The following is a 17,268-nucleotide window of genomic DNA, read 5'->3' on the forward strand; positions in this document are numbered from 1 at the left end:
AGTAGGTGACAAACTGACAATTCAGCTCAGCTCACCAAAGTTGAATTATTCCCACCTAAGCAGCAGACAGGAACTCAAAAACTTTACAAGAAAGCAACCTTAGAATTGGAAGTACAGTATCAAACAAGTTTCTTTAGTTCCTCTCTGCATCGTTTTGGGATCTTCAGAAATGGATCAAATCCAACACAAGTTCATACAAGTTGACGATGGTGTAAAGCTTCACGTAGCTGAGATTGGAAGTGGGCCATCAGTTGTTCTGTTCCTTCACGGATTCCCTGAGATATGGTACTCCTGGCGCCACCAGATGATTGCTGTGGCCAAGGCTGGTTACAGAGCCATTGCACCTGATTACAGAGGTTATGGATTATCCGACCCTCCGCCAGAACCCCAGAAGGCCAATTTTGCTGACTTTATCACAGACGTCCTTGCTCTCCTTGATGCTCTGAGTATCCCCAAGGTATATTCCTTGCTGTAATCTTGCCTCTTCTATTTTCGGGTTAATGCTAAATTTCTATTTTGGGCTTCTGGTAATTGCTTGCCGTGAGTTGTAGCTATAAAATTCTCAAGTTTTCAGGCATGACCCCTAAAAACACAAGACTCTGTCTGTTGACTGTTGATCAGCTTGGGACGTTAATCCCGTGACCATCCAAGATAGTTATAGTGTTGCCGTCATGATTCATTAGGGTCATCACCTTACAAGTTGCAACAAGTTTTAGCATCAGGTCAAACAACAGTTTCTATGTTCTTGGCTTCATTATGTATAGTTGAATGATTTCCACCAACTATTAGTCCTGCCTCCCTCTCTTGGCTTGTCTGACATCCTGGGCAGAATGAGTTCATGCATAGTATCAAATTCGTGATGAGCACAGCAGCAACTTCTTCCATCCATATTATAGACACCTTGAGGATCTCATGAGAGGGGCATAATAAAGTATGGGGAGGCACCATTCAGATTAAAGTACTTATTATGGAATTTTAAGATTTTTACCTTGATTGTAACATCTGTAATGGCATTTAGTGATTAGTCATTTGATGTAGCCCAAATCATGGGATCTGATGTAGCTAAAATCATGGGGCTTGGTGTAGCTCAAATTCTGGACTTCCTATCTTTTTCAATTTGCATCTTCACCAAATGAATATTAGAGTTCTTGATTGACATATTCTCAGGACGAGTGATGAATGCTGTTGTTTTTTTTTTCTACTGAATTTGCCTCATAACTTTGCTTCTAGAGTATTACATTCCTTCTCTTTGTTGGATGGTTTGTGCCATATGGAAAGAATTTTCCAGAACTCGTCCATCATCAGGCGTCAAATGTTAAATGATATCTCACAAAGATGCTATCTAAATCCTACTAAACTATTTTTCCTGTACAGTACTAAATTTTGAGGTTCTTAGGTTACGTTAAAAAGTAAGTGCAATTTCCTCAATTCCGTGAAATCATTATGTCCTGCTTTGCACATAGCTGCACAAAGTAAATAAATTGAACATTATTCATTTTCTTATGTTAATGATTTGTTATCCACATCAGAACATACAGCTTTTGCGTGTCTGACTGCAAAGCTCTTTTTGCAGGTTTTTCTCGTTGGAAAAGATTTTGGAGCCAGTGTAGTTTATTACTTTGCTATTTTGCACAAAGAGAGGGTCACAGCTATAGCAACATTAGGCGTGCCATTCAGGCCACCAGGGCCTCCTCCACATTATAAGCTTCTCCCGGAAGGATTTTACGTAACAAGATGGAAAGTATGCACTTTGCTTGTCCGGTTATTCAGGACGATCACTATAGCTGCTTCTAGTATTAATTCTTCTCTTTGACTTGCAGGAGCCTGGGAGAGCTGAAGCTGATTTTGGACGCTTTGATTCAAAAACGGTTGTAAGAAACATCTACATTATGTTTTCCAGGAGTGAAATGCCAATAGCTAATGAAAACCAAGAGATCATGGACCTGGTGGAACCATCCACTCCTCTTCCTTCTTGGATGACAGAGGAAGATTTTGCAACCTATGGAGCCCTGTATGAGAAATCTGGTTTTGAAACTGCATTACAAGTTCCTTACAGGTACTGGACTCCTCTTAATCTACATTTGAGGCCAGTGGTGTTCTCAATTTTCTATCTTTCATTGCAACACGTAATTAATGAGCTCATTTTATGCAATAGAATTTTACTATTGCTTCCACAAGTAAATGCAAGAAATTTAAGTTCACCTAAATTACATATTTTCTTGAAGACTTTGGTTGTACTGATGGAGAAGCAAATTTTCAGCTGAGCAGTAGCTTTTCTGATTAAACAATATTGTCATGAATGTATACTTGATTTCAGGGCCACTGGAGGAAGTTCGAATCTGCAAGATCCAAAAATTGAAGTTCCAGCGTTGTTCATCATGGGTGAGAAGGACTATGTGTTTAAATTCCCCGAAACTGAAGACTACATAAGGAGTGGTAGAATAAAAGATTTTGTACCAGATTTGGAGATAAAGTATATCCCGGAAGGAAGCCATTTTGTGCAGGAGCAATTCCCTGATGAGGTGAATCAACTTCTGCTTAGCTTCCTCAGCAGCCATGGTTAATCCTGATCCCATACACTATTATAAGATGGCTCTTCGGATGTACTTGAAGTTCTTCTTAAATTGATTTTCAGAGGTATTATCAGGCTGATGACTAATCACATATCTGTAGTTTCAGCTCCGGCATCTATGTTTATGATTCTGTGAACACAACCATCACTTCTATTTCTCAAGTTTCGGTCTTTAGCATTAGCGGAATTATGAGCTACGAAAATCAACTTGCATAGTGGATAAGCGGTGAACATCACGTGACATATTCCAACTCGAAAATACAAATCGCTGATGTGCTTCATGTTATAAACTATTGAATGGAGATGGAATGTAGAATACTGAAATCTTCCCATCACTAACTGAAGTTGAGTCAGAGAAACCCATCAACAAAAACCCTTTCCCTGGCCGGACAATTACGCGAGAAAAACTGAAATGATTGGAATAGAGCACGAGTCCATGGAAGTCAATGGGCAACAACTTCATGTTTTCTTGCATGGGTTTCTAGAGATATGGTGCTTTTGGCGCCATCAGATGGTCTCAGTGCCGTAAATATAGTCAAACACTAGTTTTAGGGAGCTGGGTATCTTCAGGAAGCGGGCAGAGCAGAAGCTGAATTTAGACGCTTTGATGCAAAAACAGTTGCCTGAGGAGTAAAAATAGTTGATGACTGAGCCTAACAATGGCCTGATATTTCCACGTCTTGGGAATTTCCTGAAACACGAAACTTTTGGTATCCTTTTATTCTTCGGCTTACACGTCAACTTTTTGCTTATACGTTAATTTTTCCTTCTTTCACCTTCAATATCTTATATAAAAAAAATTGTATATCGCAAGAAATCATTAATAATTGTCAAGTCTCATGGGGGGTCATTAGTCCTGTGGAAGAACATCTTGGCTGAGGGGATTGTCACAATATGGACCTTGACTCGTTTGGTGGCAAGATAGATTACAATTTCTACGTGACCAAGATTACAAATCCATACTGAATTAAATTGATCACCGTGATGTTGAATTGTTTCCCGGCTCAGTACGAAAAATGACACCCGGTATGGCAAATTTTAAAGTTTATCAACATCTTTTCAGTCGTTCTTTTTGTTCTTAGCCTGGGAAATTTCTCAGGAGCATTAATTTTCCTGAGTGCTATCTATAATATCATCAACCCTTCATGGTGCAAAAATTTGTCTTTCCAGATTGTTCTGGCTAACTCCACATTGTAAAGGTTCAGCTTTTGAAATAAGTTAGTAGAATCATTGGTAGTTCTGTACATGCAGGATTAGGTGCAGCTTCATGCAAAAGCCGGCACTCATATGAATTGGCCACTGGTATGTGTTATGTATATGTCTGTGAAAATGAATGGGAAGGGGGTGCATTGGTAGCTCTGGCAATGAATCTTAAACCTTGGATTTTCTGTAGGATGGCTGATCGAAGAAGGCCAAAGAAAGGTCCTCGAAGTTGCGTTGTTCTTCAATATCGAAAAGCAAAACCCTACGAACGTGGAACAAAATTCAAGGTAGAAAAGATAGATATTAGCATGCTTAGCAATTATGTCGTCCGTCATATGGAAGCACATTCTGGATTCCTTTTTGAGTAAAACGACAGTGATATATATGTAGTAAAGGTTCCAATTATGAGGCGAAAGCTTGGATCAACCATTATGTTATGAGTAATAACCAACCCTTTGTTAAGCTTTGGATTTGATCCTCAATGAAGACTGCTTTTCCCTTTCTCTTTGCAATGTTGCTCTGCTTTTCCTTTACAATTTAATTTGCCCGTATCGTGTCGGCCTACAAAAAGTGTCTCATAAACAAAGTCGATTTCAATCTACCAGTTTTGTGAATTGTCCGATAAGGTGTTTCATTTAGTGCTTCAGCTGTACCTTTTTGCTATTTTTTCCATTGTCATTGGCTTTCCAATTCATCCACTGCAAAGACGAAGCATTACAACTAAATAAGCCAAAAAACATTTGACCGGAAAAGTAATAGTACAAAAGAATCCTTCGACCTACAATAATCCGTTAATACCAGTTAACATCAATATTGACAAAAGCGTTGGCAAACAACCCCGAAAAGCAGAAACAGAAAAAACTTTTGTGCGAGTGCCAGTGCGTGCGTGTGTGTGTGTGTGTGTGAGAGAGAGAGAGAGAGAGAGAGAGAGACAATTCAGGGGGGACAGAGAGAAAAGCCATTACAAAGAATGAGACTGCAGATAGCCGCCAAGCCAACAGGAGAAAGCTGTGTGTCTATCCATTTTGTATACACCACAAATGGTGGAGGGACCATAGAAAAAAAAAATGAAGACAAAAATTGTACCAAAAATAGAATGGGGAAAAAAAAATGGTACAAGCTTAAGTAGTCAGCTCACCCTACATCTATGCCTATGACTAGTAAGTAAAGAGCCCATCAATCTGATCTCCAAGTACATGTATACAATCGCTAGAGCTGAGGGAAGACTAAAACTATACAGATGTGAACCTTCCGGAATCTCAAGGGATCCTACAAGATTCAATTACTTCCAGCACTGTTGAATGAGTTTCTGGCGAGATCATGTCCAGTGACAAATGAAATTCCTGGAGGAACAAAAACAATTATGCTGATAACCTATACAATTTGGCCAGTCAAATTTAAGGCAAATCAATTCCTTGAATTTCACTAAAAATGGCGTACCACAAATCTCTCCAACACAGGGACAAGTACTGCAAGGTTGTGATCAGGAAGACATTCAGCAATCGTACCGCGTATCCTCCTACTGAGAGTCAAAAGAGGCGTGTTGTGAGAAAGCATGAAGAAAAAGCTATCCTGCAAGTAACATTTCCAGAAAGGATACCAACCTTTCAGTGGAAAGAAATGCAAGAAGAAGAGCTGCATAAGCTTCTAGAATCATTTTCTCAGCTTCTTTTTCTTCCTGCAATAGAGCATCTTCATCATCCTGCAGATCAATAAAAAATCTTTGTTTAGATTTTGTATAAATAAAATTCATTATGCACCTGCTTTCAGATCATGAAATATGTAGCCGCTATCGACACAAGGAAGCAACTATAATAGCATATGAAAACTCCAATACCACATCTGGCTCCTCTAGAATTCAACTAATGTTTGACCGTAATTTCATTGAGGATCAACTTTGTACCTATATTGCCGAAACACTTCCTTGAAAAGTTATCATTAAAGAAAAAGCAACACCGTAGTATTATAATTGCTCCAAGAAAACCAGCAATTATACCACCAAAATTCATTCACCAACTCTTCTTCATATTGAGACATATCAGTAATGCCGGAAGCAGGAAAGCATACGGACAGCACGAGGCTGGTCATGCATGATGCAGACTGAAACTCCAAAAAGTTCTTTCAGTAAGATTTTGGTGTCACTCTCCTTCACTATCAAACTTATTATTTCTCTCATTGCCACATTGTCTTCTGCATCTAACCAGTCAAAGCTGTTTTCCCCGCAGAGAAATCGACTTGGTCAACAATCAAGACTAAAACATTAAGCTCAGTTATAGAAGGGGCTTGTACAAAGGAGTGACACCAACCAAATTAAATCCAGTAGATATCCTACATATTTAGTTCCAACATCCCGTTTCTTTTCTCTGATTGACGTCTCTTGTGCCCATAAACATTGTGATGTGTTGATGATGCATATTCTAGTCATAAAAACATTTTAACTTTCTATATGAATCTAATAGTCAAAAGCTGATATTTATCAGGAGTACATATCATGAAACAAGATTACACAAATTTGCTCATCAAATCAAGCTCAGCTATATATGCAAGAGTAAAGCTTCAGATAAGAGATTAAAAGTTAAAAGAACAACTTTAATTTCTGTAGTGTATTCAAATATGTTGAGTTCCAGTAAGAGTCAAAATTTATTTGGAATACAAATCCTGAAACAAGATTATATAAAGCTGCTTATCACGTTGAACTCAGCAATATATGCAAGATAAAAGCTTCAAATAAGTGCTTAAAAGAACTATGTTGATTTCTCAAGTACAATCAAGTATGCTGACTTCCAATAATCCAGTTTCCCTTTCAATTCCTTTTATGATGGAATATTGGCCAAGTCAATTTGCAGGAGGCACTTAAAAGTGTACTTGTCATCTCCTAAATTCAATTATTCAAATTACGTTCTCTTCAACTTAGCAACCGAGAAGTGTGCACCGTCCAAATCATGAAACAGAGTCTATACTTCATAAGTTAAAAATAAAGTTAGGAACCAAAAGACATATTCTATCAGAATTCTTGTGCCACTTAATGTGAGGAACAAAAGTTTATATACTCATTGTTGGCAGCTTAAACCAAAAAATAAGGAAACAGAATGCTTTCCTAAACTTATTGGTCGGCATCATCTTCAATCTTGTGTTTCCAAATAGTCTTGCCACACACTTGTGGCTGCAGCAACAGTGGCCATATCTTGCAATTACAGACACCAAATGCTAACTTTCAGTCCTGTACTCAAAATTATCATGACAAAAGCTTCCAATACACCCTCCACCACCCTGCTGCACCCAGAGAGAGAGAGAGAGAGAGGGGGGGGGGGAGATGTGCCACAACTTGCTGCAAGACAAACATACCATACTCTAGTTCAAGCTATCTTAGAAGGCTAAAAACTTGCAGAGACTTGAGCCCACTCAAGAGGAGCTGTTTTCAAAGAAAAACTTTTTAGAGAACCCCAAACACGTCGTTCAACCACCTTTTTCTCTTGCATATGCATTTAGCCAAAAAACTGCTACAGTATTTTTTTAAAAAAAAAAATCTAAAAACACCACCAAAAACAAACATCCAAACTGATCTTCTTCTCAATAAAATCTAAAGCCCAAAAACTCTCAGAAATTTAATTACAACCATAGCTATCAAAGCTTACAAAGTTGATTCTTTCAATTTAAGGGACACAGATTGAAGTTGCTTTGCTTCAGCTCCAAACATCTAATGCATAGAGCAACCATTGAAAGCAATGGTGAAACTAATAGTAGAATGATACAAGTTTACTCACCCATGACAGTTGTCTTCCTTCACCTGCAGCCTCACCCGCCCCTTGGTTGGCCAAGAAAATTGAACACAGCAGTGGAATTAGGTCTGTAGAACTTTCTTTTTCTAAACCTTCCAAATTAGGCAGTGAAACTCGAGTTGCAGCAAGGCGTGATCTACATTGGAAAAATAAACAGAATTAATCCATGTGAAGAATATCAATATCTGTGAGCGAAGATATACTCTCAAATCATTCGAAGTGAAGATGGTCAAGTTGGAGACCAGAAGAGGAATAGCAAGGCAAAGAAGTCAAAATACGCAATAGATGTGACATTACTCAAAGCTAATATGCAATCGAACCAAAAATCCAATACCAAGAAAGAAATCAAGCACGGGGGCATATTTCGCTCTGATGTGGTTTTCTGATGAACCACAGAGGAATAGAAAGCAGCTAGTCTATTTCTTTGTCTTATTATAATTACATAAATTTCCAATGGTTTATGTCACCAGAATGGATAGAGTGAGGGTAAGATGAGAAGAAAAGTAATGTTAGACAATATCTGCTATACTTGCATCATTAATTATCAGGATGAAGGAATACAGACAAGAAGATGGATTGTCTATCATTACCATAATAAGCAGCATTAGATCAACAACCATGTTGATCTAAGTCTTTCCATTGGAAACCTCAAGTTAAGAACTCTTTACATGGAGTACCAATTTAATCTCGAAAAAAGCTTCTAGTATTCTTTGAAAAGTTAAAAGCATATTAAAGAAAGGGCACTTCTTATCTGTGAAAGTACAGTTTGAAGAACTTAGCAACAAGAAAGGTGACTAGAACCAAGAATGAAACCACACACCTATTAAGGCCATCCTTCTCTACCAAGTTCACTAGTAATCCCAGAATGGCAACTAGCAGATCTAGCTCTTCATCAGTTAGATGTCTGTCATTTTGGTGGTCAACTACTGCACTTGATCTTGATGACACACCATTTTCTCTTGAACTGCCAGAGCAAGGAAGGTAAGTACGAAAGTTTGGAAAATGGCTAGCAATCAATGTAGACATAATTTCCAGTCCTCCACAGGCTGCAATTTGCTGACAGCCCATAGGGTTGTCATTTGTTAAGTTCATCAGGACCTGCCAAATGATAACATAAATTAGAATCAAACATAAACCATTGACAGGGACCATATGGATTGACTGTCAGAAACTTATAAGCAACATTAAATACCCAGAAAAAGAGTTCTCTAAATAATGGCAGGTATATAAATGAAATCGCAACATAATCACAGAAGGACAACTTTCAAAAAACACAAAAAGAATGAAAAAAATGCAAGGATAGGTGTCTTATTCCTGAGTGATGTAAAATGCTTCTTTGATTACTGTAAACATGGGAGCATACAGTTATCAAATCTAATCAACAACCCCAAAGTTACCATAAAAGGTTTCAGATCTTACTTTCTCTAACTGTTTATGAAAAAGAAACAATAAATGAGAAAGTGAACAAACTACCTTTACAGATGAAAGAAGACAATCTGCCAGAAGGTTGGACTTTTCATCTGTAACACCAGATGAACAAGATACCTCAGAGGAATGTTGATTATCCAGATGAGAATCTTCTTGGCCCAACAATAGAAGAGATTGACTTTCATTTTCAGGCTGATAAGGCTTAGCCCTGCTATTGTGAACTTGAGATACTTTTTCCCTCCCAGATAATAAGTCCCATTTAGATGGTTCAAAGTCATCCTCATCAAAAGCGAAAGGGTCCTGGCTGTCCTCCATAGGTTCGAACTTGGTGGCGTTTGAGACCTTGTGATCATTACCTCTACCAAAACTCACTCCAAAACCTTTCGATATAGTCCCATTAGTAAAATCTCCAGATGTTCCACTACATTGCCCAGACATGGAAGAATCAATCCTCATTTTCAACCAAGGGTCGGTATCAGACATGGTTGAAGCTCCTGAATGGGATTTCGAAGACAATGGGTGACAAGAAAATGATTGACTGTCATGTGATATACTGAGGTTTTTCAAAGATGAGGTCCCTTCCATAGTACGCCTTCTAGAACAACTGATAGACAAACTCCCGTTGTCCTCCACTGCATATACAAATGCTGAAAATGGTTAAAAAGCCAAAGTAAACTCAATTCACGTTTTCCAGATTGATATTATCCACTAGGTTTGCAGTTTTAAGCATATTATGCAAAAATCAGAGACCACCAACAATCAATAAATCTTCATCAGTTTATCACAATAAAATGTAACTCATGACATGGATACCATGAACCTTTTCCTCATATGAAAATCGGTATATGTTTACTTGCGATCCTACAAGTACGGAGCACCTAAATGTCGGACTTGGGAACACTTAAAAGTACATATGAAGTGCTACCATCAAATTGACCATCATGTTTATTGTATGCTCTCATGTGGTAATATTAACAAAGGCTACCTTTGAACTCAGAAGCATGACTAGTTTCATTTGAATGGTTGCAAGTTTTTCCTTCCTCAGAGCCCAACGAACTTCTAAGCAAAGCAATGCCTACACATGGAGAAAATTAGTGCGAACAAGCAAATATGAAATCAACAGTGTTAGGCTTAATACTAGAATAGAAGTGCACAAAATGATAACGAAGTTGTTCAATGGTCAGATCACTCAGCATACATACCTGAGAGAATTTTAACAACACCAAGGATGAGCTTTGTGAAAGACCGAGGGGCACTCTGGCTGTCAAAGTTCCCTTTCATTCCAAGCAAATGGCTCTGCAATGGAAAACACCAGCATACTGACCATTGATAACTCAAACAAGTTCATTCTAAGAATCATTTTGTGTGTCACAAGAACAAAGGATAAGATGCAAATATTGATTTTCAGCATGCAATGACACAGAAAATTCCATCTTTCTTATACCTGATTATCCTTGCTGAGAAATGTGGCATTTTCCATGATTTTCAAACATTTTAAAAGCATCACCAGACTCTCAAGACCTTCCTTATCTTTTGAGTCCAACACTGAAGATCGATTCCTCTGTAACCAACCCTGAAAAGAAAGGGATGTATCTTTAGATAACAATATGAGTAGATCTTAAAGTCAAAAACTAAATATAGCAAAAAAGGATGTCAACTAGTCAGAAATGAACATGAACACTGACAATACTTCCTAACAACCACGTGCAGCAGCTGCGGCAACAGACCTTATCCTGTTGCAGAATCATCTACTGTTCACATCACCTATAATAAAAGCTATTCCCGGTCTCTCACATACACTGCAAAGGAGTGCACCATAAACCCAAGACTAACTGAATTCCAAGGGAGAGACACTATGCACAGTGATGTGGGGCCAGCAGGTTCAAGAAAGTTCAGGGAAAAAAGAAAAAAAGATTCCTTTTAAGTTCCTTATACAAACTCCACAGCTTCCTTGGTTTTTTATCATTTGGAGACTCCACCATTAAATCGGCAGTAAAATTTTTAAGTGACTTTTACTTCCATAATGGAATTTCAGAGTGCCTCTAGAAAGTTAAAACACAATTATATCGATCTCGTCAACCAAAATTTGGTGTGATTACTAGATCAAAACAATGACACCGATGACAATTAGTAGTATCATACACCAGAGGGATGAAGTGCATAATCAAGTACTAAAAAGTGAGCTATAGAATTTTACATCAAATGCAGGCGAATAAATTATCATCACTAAAACACTCGGCAAACAAGAGCCTTATCATCTCTCCAAACAAATTCTCTAAATGAGGCCAACTTCATTCCACATTACAAGCAACATAAACAAAACAACTATCATACAGGTTCACACCTCCATTACACTATGGCAATTCCTTGCAACTTCAAAGACCGCATTAAGTCCTCCAAGCTCTCGTAATTTTTCCTTGAAATTCCCCCCAGTTCTCCGCACTCTGCCTGAAGCATCTGAATATCGAAGGAAAAATAATTAGTCTTCTAAAGCAATCAACAATTATGACAACCCAACTAAATTTACAATCTTCTTGGAAACAGCTACTGCAAACATGTTTCTATCTTCTGTAAGATAGGAATGCTAATTATAAAACTATTCAATGGTGTGATTAGAATGAAAAAAGGAAAGAAAGGCTACCACCTCTGTTATGGAATAACCTTAAGTATATTAAATGGGCTGTAAGTTTCTAGAAATTAGACAGGCTGTAAACTTTTCTAGACAGGGATATATTCAATCAACAGAGGAAGAGGTGCTAAAGGGAGGAACTCAAACTCAGTATCCTTCAAGGTAACAGTTATATCCCAAACTAATTATCTGGCTATCTCATGTTAACATGCAATAGGGAGAAACCCAAACTCGGTACTCATAAAGGTATCATCTCTATCCCTAACTAATTTATCTGGTTATCTCATGTTAAATAAGTAAACTATTATCCAGTTGAAAACTAACGTCTGCAGGAAGAGTGTGCTGATATTACTAAGTTGATCAAAACTATTAACTAATCAACTAGTAGCATCCTTTTAACATATCCTATTAAGAAGCAGATGGTGTTGATGGAACCTTCTAGAGAAATGGTAGAAAAACAAGCTTTTTCCATTGTAAGCAGACTTATCCATTTAGGATTCAACTCAGGCAACTCAATGCAGTCATCATTTGCATCTCTAGGATTCAAATCCTTGCTACTGACAAGAATCTCCTGAACCTTCTGCATAATTGCAGCAGAAGATTCAGAACCTTTAGCTGAAATTTGCGAGACGTCAGGGTCCATGCGAATCGCCAGAAGCTTGCTACCAAAACTCGGAGCTTTGACATTAGCAGCATCAGATGTAAGTGGCCTCAAGAACTTCAACAAAAACCTAATGCATATTGGCGAATCTAGAAGACGGTCATCTTGACCCTGAAATAGAAAGAAGAAAGTTCAAACCTAGCAACAGGGGAAGAAAAGTAGTATGTTAATATTAATATTTAACCAATTCTTTGCAAAAAGTCAACAAAACTATAAAGGTTATGGCAAACTTGCTTTAAAGTCAATTTCTGAAAGCGGCAGAAAAAACTAATACATCTTCTAGACAGATATCCAAGGACCAAGTGGTAATTCTCCACAGGTAATCCAAAATTTCCAGTCTTTTTCATACTGGTGTAATTTGTCTGAATGATCATGATGCTCTATTTGCATAAGCCGGAAATATACTGGTCTAATTGGACATGACCATATCCATAATAACTGGTCTTGATCACAACAACGTTCAACAATAATAATGATGATCACAATAATCCAATAAGGCCCTCTTAACTAGAAAAATACAATGCACTAGAACACATATGAACATGTTCGACACAAGTAAGAAACGCTTTGGCCTAATTACATCTCTCCTGCAATATAAGGATAATGTAGTATACTATCATAACTGGTGGGAAGTTCTATTGCAATCCAAACTACTTAAGAAGTGCAGGTTAAAGATTGCAGTGAGCCAGGGTAGCATCACAAGGTTTTAGCCCAATCTTTAAATCAGGAAGAATCAACAAAAGCTCAATCTTTAAATCAGGCAAGAATCAGCAAAAGTCCAATATTCATATTGAATCAGGCAGATCTTTTACCAAATAACAATTTACTAACCAAATACATAAAGACAAAGGATTCAATCACATGTTTACAGTTACAGAACCTTACATCACTTGTTAAAATGTAAAAAAGAGCTGCAGCAGCAAGATTGCTTGGTGGGTCATCAAAGCTGATCCCCAAAACAGCATCGATAATTGTTTTAGCCATCCTGAGACCATACTTAGCAAGTTAGTTTGTGAAATGATATAGAGAGGTTGGATGAAAGTCTAATATGAATATCATAAAAGGGTTTTCCATTAATAAATGTTGAAATTATTAATTTCCATGGCTTTGCGTACATTACCATTCCAGCCTGTCATCTTAATATCACATACATTCTTTTCTTCAATAAGTCACCAAATAAAGGTTAAACAATGATTGTCAAAATATTTAGTATATTGCACCTTTTCATCAACACTATTAGCTTTTTGTAAGCAAGAGCAAATAGCATATTCTACTCATGGTCTTCTTTGTTAAGAATTAACACAACTGTAAAAATTGCTGGACTTTAATAGTAAGCCGTGATGGAAACTTCAGCATAAGCAGCGAAGAAAGCTCATTGTACATTATTGTAGACAGGATTGTCTAATGCATTCATACAACTATGCAAATAAACTGTAGAACCTATTATTGCTGATCCAATAAAAATAACCCTCATCTTTTAAATAATGAACCCCCAACCACAAATCCCCTTTTCCAACTACTCAAGAAATACTTTCTTCCAATTTAAGCTTTCACCAGCAATTTCAGTCACAATACTTTATAACTTACATTAGAAAATTAATAAACCTATAGTCTGAGATACCAACATCCAATTCAGATACTAAAATGAGCTTCTGTAATTTTTCTTTTCATCTTATCATGGTCTTCTGAATTTTGCTTCATGAAGATATGCCATAATCTATTATAAAAATCTTGTGAATAATAGTCACTGTGAAAACAGGAAAGTAGTTCATATTCGATTTTTCATTAAATGGACTATCATAAGTTATCAAGCCTGAAATATTTCTCCAACTACAAGAACAATGAAAAGATAAGAAATCAAGAGTACCAAAACTGTGGGAACAGAACTTTATGCCCTAGAACCACAAAATCATCATAATTAATGTATCAGGAATAAAGGTTCATCACTGGTTACTTCTTTCGGTGCTTCCAGGTCACAAAATTACAAGACCTAGCAATCTCAATAAGCTTTTACAGGTATCATAAATCTTATCCTTAAGTTATTTAGATCAAACCATGATAATAGATAAGTAGCAACACAGAGAATCAATATTTGCTATACAACTTCAGTCATCCATAAGCAGAAGTCCAGAAGACTTGGAACATCACAATTAGCCCAAGAACATTTCCTTCAACTACTAAATACTGTTCAGAAGTTACTTGAGATTGAATTTGGCTCCTATTAGAAAAGGCTGTAGCCATAACTTGAACAGCCCTCCAAAAATCATATGATGCCTAGAAAATGTTAAAAACCAGAATATAGATTACCACCTGCAATAATTTCGTAACTATAATGTGTTATATTATTAATTAATGATTTGATTTATCTCTTTCTACACATGAATACACCAGGCATGTCCACTCAATACAGCAATATCTGTAACACCTTCCTACGGATATCCAAATGATTTAAAAGGTCAAGCATAGCAAAACACACTATACCAAATTAAAATTCAAACCAAGAAGAAAGAGACTGAATTTAGATAAAAGTTAAAATACCCATGAGCCCTCAATAGCCTTCTCTGCTGAGAACTTCCACATATTGACAGCAAAGAAAGAAGACTCCCTCTTCGGACCCTCACGGGCTGCCCCTTCTTCAATCCATCCAATGCAAAATTCACCTCGTCCACATGCTCCATCATCTCTCCAAACTCCTGAGTCTCCATCAACGTTGCCGTAGAGCCAACCGTAACAGAATCTGAGCCCACCTCCCTATTTTTCCCCTTCTTCCTATTCTTCTTTTTCTGCATAACCCCGTTTTCCTTCACTTTCTTGGGTTTTTGAAGAAGCCCGTCAAATTTACCATTCTCCTTGCCCTTTTTGACAGGCAAAATTACCAATTCATCAGATTCTTGAGACGAATTCAAGCTATAAGGTTCCAAATCCATTGATTTTCCAAAACCCAAATCACTATAACCAAAGTCCCCATCATTCCTCCCATTCTTGGAGGACAAAATCGTCAATTCATCCGACTCTGGCGACGAATTCAATTTATAGGTCTCCGAATCCCCGATCTTCACCTTCTTGGTCCGGAAAGCCCCATCATCAAACCCTTCATATTCGGCATTTCCCCTACTACCACCACCCCTCGCCGGCAGAATCCTCAACTCATCATCATCCTCAAAATCATTCCCCTGCGACGACGACGTAATATTATTCAAACCATACGGGTCCAACGAATCACTGAACCCATACGGGTCCGAAGACCAGCGGGTCGAACCTTGGGAAGAAAACGTGAAATCGAAAACATCTGGAGGGCTTTCTTGGGAAAACGACTTATCGGAGACGCCACCGTTAAAGTTCCTCGTCGCCATGCTTCTGCTCCGACGGCCGTAGGTCCTAACAATCATTTCTTGACCAAGATCGATACTTTGTCATGGGAGAAAATTTGACAATTTTGAAATTAGGGTTTTTGAGACGAGCTGAAAAAAAATTCAAGGGCTCTTGATTTTCTTGAAGATTTGAAATGAAGATCAGGAACTGAAATTCTAGCGAGACAAAAGTGAAAGGAGGGTTTAATGTAATAGCATGTAACAGTAAAAATCGATTGGAGAATATTAAATATAGACGTTAATTTTCGGGTAAAATGAGGAATGCGAATTTGAGGATGAGTTGGTGGTGAGATCTGAGCCGTTGGATTTTCAAGGAAAGACGTTGAGATTTTCGTTTTTATTTTTTAAAAATTGAGGGTAGTTTGGGTAGTCGCAAATGGAAGTTGGCAGCGTGGCAACGGCGTGACCGTTGTTCAAGATAGATCAGAGCTCGGCTACTGTGCTTTCCCTTCTTACTTTCTTTGCTGTTTACTTTTATTTACTAGCATTCTAAACTTATTTAATTTAAGGTGATAAATAAGCACCTACTATTATGTGATAAAAGCAACAATAAACCAGCTTTACTCTTAAAAACTCACAATTTAACAATTATCAATGAATTTTACCTCTAGAGTTGATTTTATGGTACGAATAAGCACCAACTATGTGAATTATCAGTAAAATTTCTATACACGATGCTTTTTTTTCAAATAATTTATATGGATTAAATATTTTTCAAATACAACACCATATCTCAAAAACATCAATGTATATGTATTATTTATTAGCATGGTTTCGCTCTAGTAATAGTCCTTTTCACTCTCGCTTCGGTGTTTTTCTTTAATAAATCAGTTAACTGTAGCTATGGTTAGGGAAATAAAATAAAGGTTTTACGTAAAAGTAGATCGAATATTTGTTATAATGATTCCACTAATTCTGGCTATCATATGGAAGACCTACAATGATTATATAAGGTAAAATGAGTTACCATTTTAAAAATTTGTTGTACATTTTGTAAAAAAAAAAAAAAAAAAATTGTATTCGCACAATTCTAATTTGATTGTGCTAGGCCTAGTTGGTGAAAAAATAGCACTTCTAGTAAAATTTAAACCAATTAACTCTTATTCTGAAGTTCAATTTTGAATATTAGACCAAGATTTCAATGGCATACTTCTTCATAGTTGCACCCGCCAAGGCAGAGAGACGAGAGACGGTAATATGTAGCAGTGTTGACAAAGGGAGTGAAAATTACCTAAAATCGTGTTCACAATTCTAAAGGGAGTGTGAAGATGAAGTGACATAAAAGATTTTTGATAAGAATGGAAGGTGTTTTAGGTGTAAAGAACTGTTCTGATAGCTGCACTGTGTATTTGCTCACATGCATTTTTCGTACTTCGCACAGCAAATTAGCTAAGGGGAATGAGAGGGGCCGGCTGGGTTGGTGAGGATTTGGTGCTGTGGATACTGTGGACCATCGTCACTTTTTAGCATGTGACTTGATCAGAAAATTACCAATCACGACTGATTTTTGTTGTAAACCTTTCACCTTTTCTGTGATTCCGTTTGAATTAGCTATTTTTTACGGTGTTTTTGAAATATTTTACTATAATAATATATATTAAAAAAATTTACTGTAAATATATTTT

At 37.2% G+C, this 17,268-nt stretch overlaps 2 protein-coding genes across 3 annotated transcripts; one reads left to right on the top strand and one right to left on the bottom strand.

Annotated features, from left to right (window-relative positions):
- On the top strand, window positions 1–2,750 carry LOC113730947 (epoxide hydrolase 2). The gene is made up of 4 exons (XM_027255952.2): window positions 1–457; window positions 1,574–1,741; window positions 1,821–2,056; window positions 2,318–2,750. Exons 1-4 carry the CDS (start codon window positions 170–172, stop codon window positions 2,562–2,564), a joined length of 939 nt encoding a protein of 312 aa, XP_027111753.1. The 5' UTR covers window positions 1–169; the 3' UTR covers window positions 2,565–2,750.
- A 1,986-nt stretch (window positions 2,751–4,736) lies between these two features.
- On the bottom strand, window positions 4,737–15,916 carry LOC113730948 (wings apart-like protein 2). 2 transcript variants are annotated; one of them, XM_027255953.2, is made up of 13 exons: window positions 14,811–15,912; window positions 13,158–13,257; window positions 12,047–12,383; window positions 11,327–11,439; window positions 10,427–10,555; window positions 10,185–10,278; window positions 9,968–10,057; window positions 9,028–9,614; window positions 8,375–8,652; window positions 7,540–7,690; window positions 5,380–5,477; window positions 5,216–5,297; window positions 4,737–5,118 (listed from the first exon to the last, which is right to left on the bottom strand). In XM_027255953.2, the coding sequence occupies exons 1-13, from the start codon at window positions 15,659–15,661 to the stop codon at window positions 5,035–5,037; spliced, it is 2,994 nt and encodes a 997-aa protein (XP_027111754.2). In that variant the 5' UTR covers window positions 15,662–15,912; the 3' UTR covers window positions 4,737–5,034. The 2 variants fall into 2 exon arrangements, with proteins under 2 accessions (XP_027111754.2, XP_071935024.1); XM_072078923.1 differs by lacking the exons at window positions 4,737–5,118; window positions 5,216–5,297 and having other exon boundaries at window positions 5,432–6,959; window positions 14,811–15,916.
- Between the last annotated feature and the right edge of the window lie 1,352 nt (window positions 15,917–17,268).

The sequence above is a fragment of the Coffea arabica genome, chromosome 2e (genome assembly GCF_036785885.1).
Source record: "Coffea arabica cultivar ET-39 chromosome 2e, Coffea Arabica ET-39 HiFi, whole genome shotgun sequence".
NCBI classification, from domain to species: Eukaryota; Viridiplantae; Streptophyta; class Magnoliopsida; order Gentianales; family Rubiaceae; genus Coffea; species Coffea arabica.

Bases quoted from the DNA above. Each gene is read 5' to 3' on its own strand.
- LOC113730948 (XM_027255953.2), bottom strand. From the start codon at position 15,661: ATGATTGTTAGGACCTACGGCCGTCGGAGCAGAAGCATGGCGACGAGG. The intron at 13,258-14,810 runs GTATTTTAACTT...GTATGGTCTCAG, and splicing joins AGGCTATTGAGGGCTCATGG to GATGGCTAAAACAATTATCG. The intron at 10,058-10,184 runs GTATGTATGCTG...CTCCATGTGTAG, and splicing joins TGTTGTTAAAATTCTCTCAG to GCATTGCTTTGCTTAGAAGT.
- LOC113730947 (XM_027255952.2), top strand. From the start codon at position 170: ATGGATCAAATCCAACACAAGTTCATACAAGTTGACGATGGTGTAAAG. The intron at 458-1,573 runs GTATATTCCTTG...CTCTTTTTGCAG, and splicing joins ATGCTCTGAGTATCCCCAAG to GTTTTTCTCGTTGGAAAAGA. The intron at 1,742-1,820 runs GTATGCACTTTG...TTTGACTTGCAG, and splicing joins TTTACGTAACAAGATGGAAA to GAGCCTGGGAGAGCTGAAGC.